Source organism: Eleginops maclovinus, chromosome 4 (genome assembly GCF_036324505.1).
Source record: "Eleginops maclovinus isolate JMC-PN-2008 ecotype Puerto Natales chromosome 4, JC_Emac_rtc_rv5, whole genome shotgun sequence".
In the NCBI taxonomy this organism is placed as follows: Eukaryota; Metazoa; Chordata; class Actinopteri; order Perciformes; family Eleginopidae; genus Eleginops; species Eleginops maclovinus.
The window spans coordinates 2263058-2278851 of NC_086352.1; the positions used below are offsets into that span (position 1 = coordinate 2263058).

A 15794-nucleotide genomic window follows, 5' to 3' on the forward strand; every position below is an offset into this window, starting at 1 on the left:
TGCGTACAGACCGACAGAAAACCAGTTCAAACGATGAAATCACAACCTTTTTTTACAATGCATCCATGACTCTACATCAAAGACTGCTATAGCACGCAGATTGCCTTCTGAAAGGCCATTAAAATACATTTAAATACAGTTTTCTCTTGAATATAAAACTCAGGCATATCTAGAGCGAACTCATGAATGTAGATGAAACCATTAGAAGCTACACCTGAGACCCTGCACTTGCCCAAAAGGCTACACAATGGTAACTGTTTGGTGAGAGAACAGCCTCAAGCCAATTCCTGCAAATGACAAAAATCTGCATAATGGTCTATTTCAATATCTTCAGCGTCGGTTTCCTCTTCACCACTTCTCCCTTGGACACTGTGCACCGTCTAAAGGCTGGAGGATGAGACAGACTTTTTGAAGAAACCAAAGACTTTTACTTTTGGATGGGTTACCCTGGCCTTGCACATACATAATGTTATTTAAAAGGATCACATGCCAACCAGGAAGGGAATCAAAATGACCACAAAGGGACAGAAATCTACTTGTAAAAGACACAATAATGCTACTAACAAACATAGAGCTGCAACAGGACAAAGATAGACCTAACATAGACTCACAACTGACTATGAAATAGGGCAAAAACAACCACAACATTACTCAAAATGAGCACCAAGCGTCAATGAACAACTTAAGATGGACAAAAAAGAATTACAAAACAAATGCAAACAACAGCAAAAAGAGACAAGAGACACAAAACCAAAAATGGAGGTTTGTGTGTTTTATGGTCCCTATGTAGATTTGGTATTAGGGTCGTTTGCCCAGGGGCCCATTTCCTAGAAATCCACCCTTTAAATTAGCGCTTAAAATGACCATTTTCTGACTGCTTTGTAAAATATGACCTTAAAAATCCCTTTAAAGGAGATACCCGACTCAAGGTCCAAAAGGTGGTCCTCACAATTGAGGAAAAACAAGAACACACACACACACACACACATTTGATGAATCTATGCACGGAAAATAGAGATTTACACACAAGGCACATATTATGTTACCCAAACAAATGCAGCCTCTCAAACAGTGAGAGATTTACTGCAAGCCATCAGTCATAGGAGGCGGACAGAGTTCATCATGGCTTCTTTAATGTCGCGCCATTACCGTTAACGGGAGTTAGCCACATCTGGCGCGGAGCAGTAAACTCATTACACACTGACCATAAAAAATCTGATGAATATAAAACCTGCCGTGACATCTGGGCTCCTGTCACACAGCCGAACACCAGAGTATAGAGGTATGTGTTTCCACACATTTAGTGGTTGGTGTAAAAAAATGGCACCTGTTCGTTTTTACTCCCTGAAAAAAACAACATCTAATTTGCTTTGTGGAAGCAAAATGTTACGGGACATTTGAGAGAAAAGGGTTGACTGTGCTGTTTACTATGCTTTATGCTGATTGACTTCAAGCTGAATTGCTAATGTCTGCAAGTGTAGCTAAAGAGAAATCCAGGTCTTCTTATCTGGTTGCAAAAAGAAGTCAGATTGTATAGAAGTCTATGAAAAGAATGACCAAATTCTCTCTTGATTTATCACCTCAGAAAACCTTTCCCAGGTGCGTTTCTGGTCTCAATCTCTAGTTCCAAGTCTTTTTTAATACTGCATAAGGTTCATTTTGTGCAGGTCTACCTTTTGATTGACATGTCTTAGTTTTTCTTACATTATGAAAGTAAATTGAACAATTCTCTTATCCTAAATGTGTCTGTTTTAGTGTTTGGTTGCACTTTGCTCACTCTCGTGTCACTTCTGGTTCCAAAAAAACAAGTAATACTAACAGAACGATCATTATATTACAGTGCTCTAAGCTCAAAGATGTGAAACAATGCATTAAATAAACACCCAAATGTACTCTAAGAACGATTTAACAATGAGTATGAAGGGTATCAATGGCATCTGTTCTGGATTGTATCCCATAATAACATTTCTGCACAACAAATATCTTATTACAGCCTCAGAAAAAGCCTGTTGTGTACATACAGGTGTATAAATATCAGGAGGAACCTTCAATATCTTCCAATTTCTTGCTGTGTGAACTTCAAAACCTGGAACCCATACTTCAATCATGTTTAGCACTTCTTATAATTTAACTCCAGTGTCTTTTTCCTCGAAGACTCAAAACGAGGGATTAATCTGAAGCTGAAATTACCTTTTTGATGAAATGGTAACGCCTGTGTAGGGTTATTCATAGTTACGTACTTATTGAATGTTGGATTTGTGTTATAATAGGCCATGATTAGAGGATATCGCTGATCTGATCTGTTTAAGTGTGTGGTATTGCCTGTATCTAAGCATGTGTGTGAGTCCTTGTATATAACACATCACTTTTACCAATTTGATCTTCGACCTTTGACTTATGTGAGAAAAAAGTGGAGGCAGGAACATCCCATTGCTACGTTAAGTACAGTAACATAGTATCTTCAAAATATCCTGGTCTAAAAACCAAAATCAGCTACCTTAGTCAGCTGGATTTCCAAGGTTTTAACCTCTGGAAACGAGCCTGGATGTCCTCAGTTTGATTCTGCTCTCTATTTAATAATTGAATGGGCCACCGATAACGTAACGTCTCATTTAATAACTTCATACAAAGTGGTGTTTCGCAAGAGTTTCATTTGTTCCTAAACGTGTTTGTGTTGTAACATGTGCGTCTCATTCTCTAACGCATATGAGTAGTCAATGGGCTAATGCATGACAAATGAGCAAGTAATACTGACACACACACACACACACACACACACACACACACACACACACACACACACACACACACACACACACACACACACACACACACACACACACTCTATGTTTATGACTCATGAAGCGTAGATTACAGGATTGTTTCTCCATCAGTTTGACCATATGTTACGACTAAGACCGTCTCCATAATGGATCAGCAGCGGCTTTGCTCTGCGTTCACAAAGACAGCAGCCTATAGCTCTAGTTCTGTATTCACTGTAAGGCACAATAAGATCAATAATTATAATAATAATATTAAAGATGTGTTTGTGTTGGACTATTTATACTCAAGATGCAACAGAAAATAAGAATCAAATCAAGGATTTCAGGAAGTTAAAAGAGGGAACGGAATAAATAAATGTAACAGAAAAATACAAATAATTAAAAAATGCGTTAAATAAAAACATTTAAACGAGTTCAACTAGAAAAACCATTTCCTAATAGATAAACAACAACAATTGAAGACTGATTAAAGGCGGATAATAATATCTATGAACATCAAGCAGAATTGAAATCAACCCTCCACAGGAAGTTAGCATACAATGACGCATCGTATGCTAACGTCCTGTGGATTTAGCTAAAAGCTCATTGTGCTATTGCAATTTTACGTTAACTTCCTATGAAATTAAAGAATAGCTAATAGAACAAATAAAGACTGATAAAAGGGTGATGCTAACCGTAAGTAACGTTGGAAAAGTTTGTGTTTTAACTGCTTTTAGTATTTCTTGGTAGCATTGTTCAACGGCCGTGATTTATTCAGCGGTACCAAAACGCTTACAGCCCTGAAATCACCCTGCTGTGTCGGTTGGCGTAAAAGCAGACATACATATTGCTCACACTCACACACACACACACACACATACACACACACACACACACACACACACACACACACACACACACACACACACACACACACACACACACACACACACACACACACACACACACACACTCACACACACTGGGTTCCTGGTCATTCCCTTTGGCTCCTGATGTGTGTAGGATTATGGAGCAGTTGGGCCTGTCAGCACCTCTCCCACCAGGCGTTAAACAGACTGTGTGGAGGTGCCAACAGCTCTCCGCCGCACCACACTCACCCCGCTATACGGCACAACAAAGAGCGTGACATACTGCTACCGCGGTAAAACACCGGACTCCACTGAGAAACTCAGCATATGATGGTCTGTTACTATAGTCACACAGTGGTGCTCGACTTAAATAAAACAGAGATCACCCAAGGAGTGAGACAGGAAAGAGAAAGCTTTGTGCTACACAGAATAATGTTTACTTTGCTATTTAGTTCATAACCTGTGTCAAACTGGATCTCTCCAGGCCTCTAAACCTACTTGAGCTTAATTTGTAAAGTCTTTGGTGTAAGTTTTCCTCAGAAACGTCAACACTAACACCGGCCTTGGTGACGCCTAACTGATTTAACCTCTAGTGCTGGTCTACACCGTACAAGAGCTCACAGCATTCCTCCGACATTCCCCACATCTTCCCTCAAACTACGTCCCAACCATCAACAACAACAAGAACATTTGCTACAACAAACCATCACCTTTTTTGGAACAAAGACACACAACACACACTCAGCCACCGGTGCAGTCAACTACGCATACAATTAAACAAATGCCCCATATGACTACACACACACACACACACACACACACACACACACACACACACACACACACACACACACACACACACACACACACACACACACACACACACACACACACACACACACACACACACACACACACTGAACCCTGAACCCGCAGCCACCACTCAAACCCAAAACCAACCCTAACAGATCTAAACTCTAGTCAAACTCTCCAGATTTATTTTTGCTGCAATCAATTTTCAAACCAATCACAGGAAGCGTAGCATCTTAAATTAAATTGTAGCAGGTGTGGAAAAGCTTTATTTGCATGTCTTCGCCAAGCAAACACTTCATATGTTGACGTCCAAGTTAACAGTAGAGCGTTCATACATTTAAGACATATTAAATATCTGTTGTTTACGTAACTTTATATAAGATTGTGTTGTAATCATTGAAATGATCTTTACTTTCCAAAGGCCATGTATAAAGGAAATGCTCTGACCAAAAGAGGAAAAGATCGGGCATCTGTGGCTGTTGCACAAATCAATCAGGGCTAAACCAATCATTGGATAGCCGATCTACCTATCTGTGGATCTGGAGCGATACACATAGTGGTGATTATTCACGTGATGATTCAGTCGTGCTAGGAAGAGATGGTGCTTGGCTTGGGGCAGGTTGTCCTTTTTGAACAGAAAATAAATATATGATGATTTTTTTTTGCCGTATTTTGTAAGTTAAAACGGTGTCCTCGTTTCTCTGCTACATCTGTATACGTGTGTGTGTGTCTGGTCCTGTGTGTTTGATGGATGTCCCTCCCGTGGTGCGCAGCAGAGTGTGTGTCAGTCCCAGGTGGTGTGTGAGTGCTCGTAAACAGGCTCTTTGATTGAGAGGCCGTGATGCCTGTTTGACAGTCGGCCTTGTGCCGCCAACAGAGCGCTGAGTCGCCATAGTTACGCTGCATCATGTGACCGCAGATACCCCGCACTAAGGAGAGCTGCTGCAAATTAAAGGTGGAATGAATTAACTAATGAGGATCAGGTTATTAGTGACTCAAACACAGCCGGGTGAGAGAAGACAATAAAATATGACGGATACACGCTTTAAAAACATGTAAGATCACATGTTCCATAATAACAGGTGTATCAGTATGTAGTGTCTCTACTTTAAAGAGTCCTCTCCTGCTGATGTTCAGGTGTATATCAGTATGTAGTGTCTCTACTTTAAAGAGTCCTCTCCTGCTGATGTTCAGGTGTATATCAGTATGTAGTGTCTCTACTTTAAAGAGTCCTCTCCTACTGATGTTCAGGTGTATATCAGTATGTAGTGTCTCTACTTTAAAGAGTCCTCTCCTGCTGATGTTCAGGTGTATATCAGTATGTAGTGTCTCTACTTTAAAGAGTCCTCTCCTGCTGATGTTCAGGTGTATATCAGTATGTAGTGTCTCTACTTTAAAGAGTCCTCTCCTGCTGATGTTCAGGTGTATATCAGTATGTAGTGTCTCTACTTTAAAGAGTCCTCTCCTGCTGATGTTCAGGTGTATATCAGTATGTAGAGTCTCTACTTTAAAGAGTCCTCTCCTGCTGATGTTCAGGTGTATATCAGTATGTAGTGTCTCTACTTTACAGAGTCCTCTCCTGCTGATGTTCAGGTGTATATCAGTATGTAGTGTCTCTACTTTAAAGAGTCCTCTCCTGCTGATGTTCAGGTGTATATCAGTATGTAGTGTCTCTACTTTAAAGAGTCCTCTCCTGCTGATGTTCAGGTGTATATCAGTATGTAGAGTCTCTACTTTAAAGAGTCCTCTCCTGCTGATGTTCAGGTGTATATCAGTATGTAGAGTCTCTACTTTAAAGAGTCCTCTCCTGCTGATGTTCAGGTGTATATCAGTATGTAGAGTCTCTACTTTAAAGAGTCCTCTCCTGCTGATGTTCAGGTGTATATCAGTATGTAGTGTCTCTACTTTAAAGAGTCCTCTCCTGCAGATGTTCAGGTGTATATCAGTATGTAGAGTCTCTACTTTAAAGAGTCCTCTCCTGCTGATGTTCAGGTGTATATCAGTATGTAGTGTCTCTACTTTAAAGAGTCCTCTCCTGCTGATGTTCAGGTGTATATCATGTTTGAATCCATCTTAAGTATTCTTTTTGATAATATAATGAATTCCAACAGCATTATTTGGAGTGTGATAAAAACTAAAATTGAGCGCTGCTACACACACACACACACACACACACACACACACACACACACACACACACACACACACACACACACACACACACACACACACACACACACACACACACACACACACACACACACACTCTCAGACACTTACACCTCCTTCCCGGAAACATATCTCCTGTCACACACACCCTGCCCGCTCTCAACCCCGCAGTGATGGAGAGTAATCGTAGCGTTTAAAGCCCGCGGAGCTCCACCTGTCAATGCCGCGGCCCCCCCAGGGCCGCTCCGGTCTGTGCCCAGGAACGAGATGCCGTCCTGGGACAAGATCCATCACGAGGTCCGTGACAGGCTGGATCTCTGCAGCCGGCCTCCACAGCTGGACCTCCGACACCGGGCCATCCGTCCTCCATGACAGACTCACAGTGATCCAACCGGAGCATGGGGGCGTTTTGATGGCTGCATTGATAACAGGAGGTGGAGTGTGTGTGTGTGTGTGTGTGTGTGTGTGTGTGTGTGTGTGTGTGTGTGTGTGTGTGTGTGTGTGTGTGTGTGTGTGTGTGTGTGTGTGTGTGTGTGTGTGTGTGTGTGTGTGTGTGTGTGTGTATGTATGTGTGTGTGTGTGCTTTGTTTAATGAGCTTTCAGGCCAAATGTGTGTTGGTGCTGTTTGAGGTTCTTCTTTTTCGTTTTTTTCTTCAACTTCTTCCTCTATAATCTTTCACAGATTGTAGCTAGCCAATTAGCTTGCAACATCATCGATCACAGCAGCACATCATTACGGGCTGATCAATTAACCCTCCCAGAAATAGCGATGGCTTCTGTTCAGAACATGCATAGTCTTATGTTTATCAGACATAGATAAAAAAACACCTGTTTATTTATTTGTATTGTGATGTGTTCACTTGAGCTACTTCTGCTACGTAGCCAAGATGGCCGACGTTCAATGTGGGAAGTGTCAAGCATTCCTCAATCTTTTTGACCGTTAAGATCATGAAATGTGGGTACTCGTAGTGCATTTTGGAGATGCACAAATTAAGACACAGCAATACAGACCATTTCCTCTGAAACTAGCCAAACAGCGCTAAACGACAAGCCCCTTTTAGTCCACATGAGCCGTCCACTTTGGTGGATTAAACTTCTGCGTGCAGTTGTAAAAGATGTGGATATTCGCCTCTTGGATTAATGTTTAACCACAACACTTTTCACCAACCATGTGATGTTGGTGATGTTTCCGAACAGTTGAGTCTCTGGCTGCTGGTCTTTTCCACTTTCCATGTCAGAGATATTTCCGTTTTAAATAAGTAATGAAGCTAAAAATAACACCCCGAATTGTTTGCTTCTGCTGCTTTGTTCAGTCTGCACATTGCCGGCTGCAGTCTGACAGCTGTGTGGCCCGTCAGTCACTTGTATTACAGTATCAACGTTAGCTCGCCCACAGAGCGCGGCAGGATGCTGACTGTTTGCAGAACAATGGCTCCTGTTCCCTCACCCAGCACTCCTCCATAACACACCAGAAATATCTCAGTCTTACATCTCTTAGCCTTTCTATGAAGCGTCTGACCTTTGTTCGACTTTAAATGGGTGACTGTGATGTTCAGATGCACATTAACGTGCATTTTCCTCATTTGAAATGTGGCTGTATTGTCATTTCTATCGGGATCTGGATGGTAATACACAAAGGGATACAGAATCATATGATACAGGTTGTGTTCAGACATCACAGAGTTGTGTTTTTGCCGGTATTTGCTTATACGTTTTCATTTCTTTAAATATGTATTAAGCATGTTGTGACGTCTGTAGTGTGTTAAAACTGTATGACTATATTTACTCTCCTGAAAATAACCACAATGTCATTATTAATATGCATTTTCTCATCTGAAACATGCAGTCTGTGAAATACTTCGGGGTTTTCCTGCAGCATAAACTAAAGAGGAAATATCATCATCTTATTGGCTGCTTTTTCAACTATCAATTATATCACACCATCAATTTGGGGAACTTTATTAGACATCAGAGGATCGTCTTCAGTGGATTTTATACAAGTCATCCTATTTGAAAATCTGCTCAAAGTGTCTTTTATAACTTTTGAGTTTTATAGTTATGCCTTATCTTGACTCCTGTTCTGCTTCTTCCTTGTTGAATAAAGTAATGTACTCACAAATCTCTAACTGGAAGACGAAGCTTTAAAGCATCATCACCTGTAGCTCAAGGAAAGCACCAATGGTGATAATATTTGACATATTCCTCCAATATTCAACAGGAACACTGAAAAACACACTCTTTTGTAATCTGATTTCATGTACGAAGTAACTGCCTACCCGTCACTGGCTGCAGCTTTAGATTAATAGGTGATGTTTAGTATTTTTGTAATCAGATCACATGTAACGAGTGACTCTCTATCCTGGTTTATCACCGACTGCAGATAAAGAGGCAGCGTGGAGAGGCTAACGGAGCTGACGGCTATTAGCATAATTAATGTCATCGCCGTAATGCACTTCAATTCTGAGACCACACACACACACACACACACACACACACACACACACACACACACACACACACACACACACACACACACACACACACACACACACACACACTATAACATTTGTACAGAGGCCTAACCACGGAGGCGTACTCAGATCTGCTGTATGGATCTGTCATGTTTCCTGCTCTGTGATGCTAACGTGGAATCTGCTAAAACACGAACATCCCGTCCTGAGCTCTGAAATAAAAATATGAGCATCCAGTGTGTGTGTGTGTATGTGTGTGTGTGTGTGTGTGTGTGTGTGTGTGTGTGTGTGTGTGTGTGTGTGTGTGTGTGTGTGTGTGTGTGTGTGTGTGACACGTATTATGTTAAAAGCCGGGGTGAGATAGGTTAGATAGAACGTAGGTCTGTGTGTTAAAGATAGCACAGGATGCCTGGGGGGGGGGGGGGGGGGGGGGTGACAGCGAACCAGAGCTGCCTGCGCTCCCTCTCTCTCTCCATCTCCTTCTTTTTTAATCACACCTCCCAATTTCTCTCCTCCTCTTCCTCATTCTGTCTCTGCACCAAGAAGCTGTAAAGCAGCTGTAGCTCTGGAGAAGAACATCACACTGAGCCAGCTGGAGATATGATCTGCACATTGCCTCTTCGATGTTTTGCTTAATATTATTATTTGTGTTATTTTTAATTATACTAACTAATCGTTGGTTTTCAGTTCCATATCTTTGATCCTTTTTGTTGTTTTCTTTTATTTGTTTTAAATGGGATTCTTAAAGAGATTGCACATTACATTAAAATGAAGATAATAAACAGACGGTTTAAACCTGATTATAAACAATAGCAAATAGAGTATCTAAAGATTACACAATTTAAAATATAATATATAACAGCATTTAGTTGAAGCAAAGTGTCATCTTTTAAAAATCTGATTCCACGTTATTTATTAAAAATACATTTAAGGGTAAAAAGGTAACGTCACTAATATTCATGTTCCCTATCGACAACCTCCAAATGTTGGATCAACTGAATCAAACTTCTTCATCTTGGTCAGTTTCCATCTCTAGGTAACAAGTATAAGTGAAGCCTCAGATGAAGCCCCTGTTTGTGTCTTAGAAATGTTTCTCCTCATTTCATTTGTGCACGCTTAACACCTCCCAATTCTGGAACACACATCTTTAAAGTATCTCTGTAGAAGAAGCTCACAGCTCAGACTCCTCTCTGCTCTTAACCATTTCAGGTCTGCAGTGCCGAGGACAGCGAGCTCAGAGTGTGAAAAGTGAAGCCGCTTAGCGGGGGGGAGGAGAAGCGTTTCACTAGGAGAGAGTTGGCGTGGCTGCCTTCACATTCTCTAAAGTGTGTTGGTGATTTGACACTATTTATTTATTTGCAACCGCTGCCAAGATTCCATGTTCTCTTCAAGAAAAGAGACACGTTTTGTCTTAGTGGTTCCAAACCAGCAGCAATGAGTCTCCATGACCGTGTCTTTAATATGATCCCACGACGCGGTCACATGGTTGATCAAAGTTAGCTTTGATCAAGAAACAACCGTTGTTTTCTTCTGAGGTGATACGAAGTGAAACGAGCGTTTAGGAGAGAGAAGCGTTCAGGAAGCGTCATCAAGAAAGGGTTTTTCTTAGAGGTCCTATTCCGCTTTTTAGGGCGTTCTTTTTCCTGAAGTGTGTTCTATAGTTGTTAGTGCACGTAAACGGTCTGCAAAGGCTAAAATTCCCCCTCTGAACATCAGCAGGTAGAGACGCTACATACTGATATACACCTGAACATCAGCAGGAGAGGACTCTTTAAAGTAGAGACGCTACATACTGATATACACCTGAACATCAGCAGGAGAGGACTCTTTAAAGTAGAGACTCTACATACTGATATACACCTGAACATCAGCAGGAGAGGACTCTTTAAAGTAGAGACTCTACATACTGATATACACCTGAACATCAGCAGGAGAGGACTCTTTAAAGTAGAGACTCTACATACTGATATACACCTGAACATCAGCAGGAGAGGACTCTTTAAAGTAGAGACTCTACATACTGATATACACCTGAACATCAGCAGGAGAGGACTCTTTAAAGTAGAGACTCTACATACTGATATACACCTGAACATCAGCAGGAGAGGACTCTTTAAAATAGAGACACTACATACTGATATACACCTGAACATCAGCAGGAGAGGACTCTTTAAAGTAGAGACGCTACATACTGATATACACCTGAACATCAGCAGGAGAGGACTCTTTAAAGTAGAGACTCTACATACTGATATACACCTGAACATCAGCAGGAGAGGACTCTTTAAAGTAGAGACACTACATACTGATATACACCTGAACATCAGCAGGAGAGGACTCTTTAAAGTAGAGACACTACATACTGATATACACCTGAACATCAGCAGGAGAGGACTCTTTAAAGTAGAGACACTACATACTGATATATACCTGAACATCAGCAGGAGAGGACTCTTTAAAGTAGAGACACTACATACTGATATACACCTGAACATCAGCAGGAGAGGACTCTTTAAAGTAGAGACACTACATACTGATATATCACTGTTAGCAGCAGACGGTCTGCAGTCTGATTCTGGAACAGTTGAATCTTTCTTGGAAACTCAACGTTGGGGACGGTTGACGGACTATAGATTGATATTTGGAGTAAAATTTAAAATGACAGTAATATGAAACAAGCTTTCTGCTACCAGAGAGCGTGACGATATAAAAGTGATCTGTAATGACTGTTGAAACTCAAAATCAGGGACATGATCTACATTTTTATGCTGAGTTCTTTTCCGTTTTAAGACGGCTAACCTGACGTTACATTGACACTGATTCTAACTGAGCAGAACAAATGTAAATGCTTTACTAAAACTCCACAACACCTTTTTCTGTATTGTCAGATCTGTTAATTGAGTTTGCATGCTGTAAAGAAAAGGCAAAAAACAACTAGGGATGCTAATTTATGCTATATAGTGATATATAGAGACAGAAAGACATGGATCACATCATCAAGACTTTGTAATACAAGCTGGAGGTGAGATTAACGATTATTAAATGTCTGTTATTATGTCGAAGGACTTGGTAAATCTGTGTAAATGGTGCTATACAAATACAGCTTGACAATATTCTACATGCTGACTGTTGTCGGGTTCCCCACAGAAAACAGGATATTGGGTCAAAAATACTGAACATGTTTCATTTTGCAATTAGAAACTGGTGAGCAGGGAACGTAAAGACCAACACACAGTACCTCTGTACCTCTGCAGAAATGATCTTTAATCTGGAGGTAAATCAAATCCTTTGTGATCAGTCGGGAGGGGAGGACAAAGATCAGCCTGGGGTTTGTATGAACTCAGCATTACGACCACCTTACAAACTGTTGCTGCACAGTTGAAAACTACACAAAAACGTTCAAAATAAAGCGTCTCGTTCTGTGTCCCTTCTCCTCTTATAGACCCTCGCTCAGATCAGAAAGGCGACGGTTATTCCTGTCGCTAAAAGTCAACCAACTGGAACTATGTCAGCGTATGGCTTTGTCCCGTGGATCGGGAGAAACTGGGGCAGAGTTTTTTCTGTGATTCGGGATGAAGATGGATCGCACTGTAAGCATGTGAGTGTGTCCTGACCCGCTGCAGCATGTGTATGTGTGTGTGTGTGTGTGTGTGTGTGTGTGTGTGTGTGTGTGTGTGTGTGTGTGTGTGTGTGTGTGTGTGTGTGTATGTAGCAAAGTTATGCCTTCTTTTTTAGGCTGTTCAAGGTTTGAGAGTTAGAGGAGTTGTTTGGGATTAGGACGAGGTCAGGCTCTGATCACAGGAGTTTTAAAACCGTACGATAGAAGGTGTGAAGATATTCCTTTCCCCTTCCCTCCTCTGCACACATTTCTTTATCCTAAAGCTTCAATTATACTTTCTGAAGAGCAGACAGTTTGATTTTCCTCAGTCTTAGGTCGCATTCACACCTAGCAGTCCAAGCAGCACACTTTAGGTTTCACATATTTCCCGGTTTTGCACATTAGCTGACGTCTCTAGGATGGTACAAAGACCAGTAAAGACTTCCAACTTCTGAACCCTTAAAAAACCCAAGCAACACTTTTAACACTTAGATGCATTTAAATCATCTGAAATGGGTTCTAGTGAGTGTTCCTGTGCTTCAATCTAAACACAGACTGCTGGGGATATTTATCCATCAATGGCAAGGATAAAGGTTCAGGTATTTTGCAGTCTCGCGTCTGTTAGCTAATATCTCCAGAGTAGTACAAATATCGGGAATGATTAAGAACTGCACCCTTCAAATACTTGAATGACCTGAAATGGGTTCTAGTGTTCCTGCTGGAGACATTTTTGCAGGAATACACAAAGTTTTGCACATTTTTCACTCTTGCACATGTAAGCTAAAGCCTGCAAGATAGTATAAGGAGAATAGCACTAAATCCTGCATAGACCTGAGCAAGAAACATACAACTAACATAGATTTGAACAATCTGAAAATGATGCTAGAGTCCCTGTGCTTCAATCTAAACACAGACCAGCCTGTCCTGAAGATAAACCTCAAGTTTTGCACAAATTTTCGGTTCCATTTACAATCTCAATGCAACTGTGTGAGTCAGCTGTAAACCTCGCTGGGCCATGTGTGTGCTGTTGAGTCCGATCTGCTCCTTGCCGGATAAATCCAAATATGTGCACCGGCCATGACAGACCAGAACAACCTGGGACAGGAAGGCAACCACACTACGCTTGTGCACGAAACAAAGACACCATTTCTGGTCGTGCACGGTGAGAGAGACTCACGATGGTGCAGCATAAAGAGAAGGAAGTATAACAGAGAACTTAAACACTGACATATTTGGATCATTCCAAGTTGCAGTTGAGGTCTGATTGCACCAAACACAGAAGGAGGTCTTTGTCTAGCTGTTTGAGTCTGAGGGTAAAAGAAAGTGTTTCTCTTCGGGCTGCAACCAAATCACCTGTTAGGCAGAGGCAGGATTCATCGCTCAACACTACAGCGCTAGGTTATGGCCTCCTACACTTAAAAAATAATAATAATCAGTAGGAAATGAAGGCGTGAGACTTGTTATACTTGGCAAAATGTGGATATGATGTCACAGATTGCAGCATTTAGTTTTGATGCTCCATATTTCTGCAACCAACTCCCAGAAACCTGCAGGTCCACTGCAGCTCTTTTAAAGTCCTCTGCTTGTGTTGTACACCTGTCTAATTCTGTCTGTTGTATCTCTGCTTTTTAATCAATCTGCTCAAATGTATTTCAATGTTTCTCTCGCACAATGTCTTAATGCCATTTTTTCTGAGGCATCTTCAATGTACTGCATAAATAAACCCGCCTTGCCTTGCATTGGAGGGAGTGAGCGGTATCATGTGAGGAAGAGGATGCATACAGCATAGTGTGGGCATGTGAGCGTATGTGTAGGCATGTGAGTGCAAATGTAGGACTGTGTGTGTGTGTGTGTGTGTGTGTGTGTGTGTGTGTGTGTGTGTGGGCATGTTGGAATCGATGGCTGCGTGGCGGATGGTGGTGTTGTTGGTGTTTCTGAGCACGTATAGATATATCCGTATGTATATTTCTGGTTTTCCCTCAGGAGGTGTTGGACTCACCTTCCAGGCAGCAGGTCCTCCAGAGGCCCGAGTGCGTCATCACCTCCTCGTTTTTCTTGCTGGTCTCGTTCTCGTTGGTGCTCTTGATCTTGCAGACGCCGCGTGAGTACAGCCAGTAGTCTGTGCCCACGGCGATGGTCATGAGGCTGAAGGCGGCGAAGGCCCCCACCGTGGTCAGCAGCATCTGAACTCCGCGGTCAAACACGCCCATGTTGCCGCATTCCACGAAAGGGGGGCCCCCTTTCCTCTTGACGTACAGGAAGTAAATATTTGTGAGTTTGCGTCGCCACGCCAGCTCGGAAAACGGGGGGTGGGCGGGCGGACGACGGTAGCGGGGGGCGGCTGGGGGGGCGGGGGAATTAGGGGAGCTCGGGGGAAATCGTATGGTTGGTTTTTGGGTGGAACAGCAACCAGGAGAAAATCAAGAAGAGGTTTGGCGGCTGTTCGGCCCAAACGGCGGGTCAAACAGACTTTGGCAAAGGACGGAGGAACTGAGATCTAGTCCTCGAGTGGCAGTCAGTTGCCCTGCTCTGGATAAAATAAAAAAAACGTTGACCTAAAAACACTTCCCACAAGAGACCTGGTCCGGGATCTAGGCCTACTTAGTTGAGTTGGAAGGCCTCTTAACGTCAAACTGAGAAAAAGGCCAAGATAATGAGAAGATGGAGGACTTCTCTCAGGCCTGATTGAGCCGACTCTCATGAAGTACAATCCTCACAGCTTCGATGGTGATGTATGGAAACATGTGCATGTAGCGCTTGATTTTCTTTTGTTCACCACATACAGACTACACACACACAAACACACACACACACACACGCACACACACACACACACACACACACACACACACAGAGCAAAACTTTCACTCACACACACACCTGTACACGGACACACATGCATGCAGTGTGAATTAATTCATACTGAAAGGGGATGTGGGGGTGGAGGGTGGTTATACTAACAGTTGGCGGCCTGATATCTTTTAAAATGGCCCCAAAAAAAAAGGCAAAAGAAAGCTAGAGAGACCTCCACCGGATGAATTCGGGATGAGATGTGACTACCCTGATGTTACCCAGAGGATCGGGGAACTATGGAAGCTCATTTCTGAGGAAT

At 42.1% G+C, this 15794-nt stretch overlaps 1 protein-coding gene across 1 annotated transcript in view; it reads right to left on the minus strand.

The window, feature by feature from the left end:
* Positions 1-15521, minus strand: part of LOC134862768 (voltage-dependent calcium channel gamma-2 subunit-like) — a 52935-nt gene extending 37414 nt beyond the window's left edge. The window contains exon 1 of the mRNA XM_063880848.1: positions 14682-15521. Coding sequence (XP_063736918.1) covers positions 14682-14892 — 211 coding nt within the window. The 5' untranslated portion in view covers positions 14893-15521. The remainder of the gene's footprint in view (positions 1-14681) is intronic.
* Positions 15522-15794: the final 273 nt, after the last annotated feature.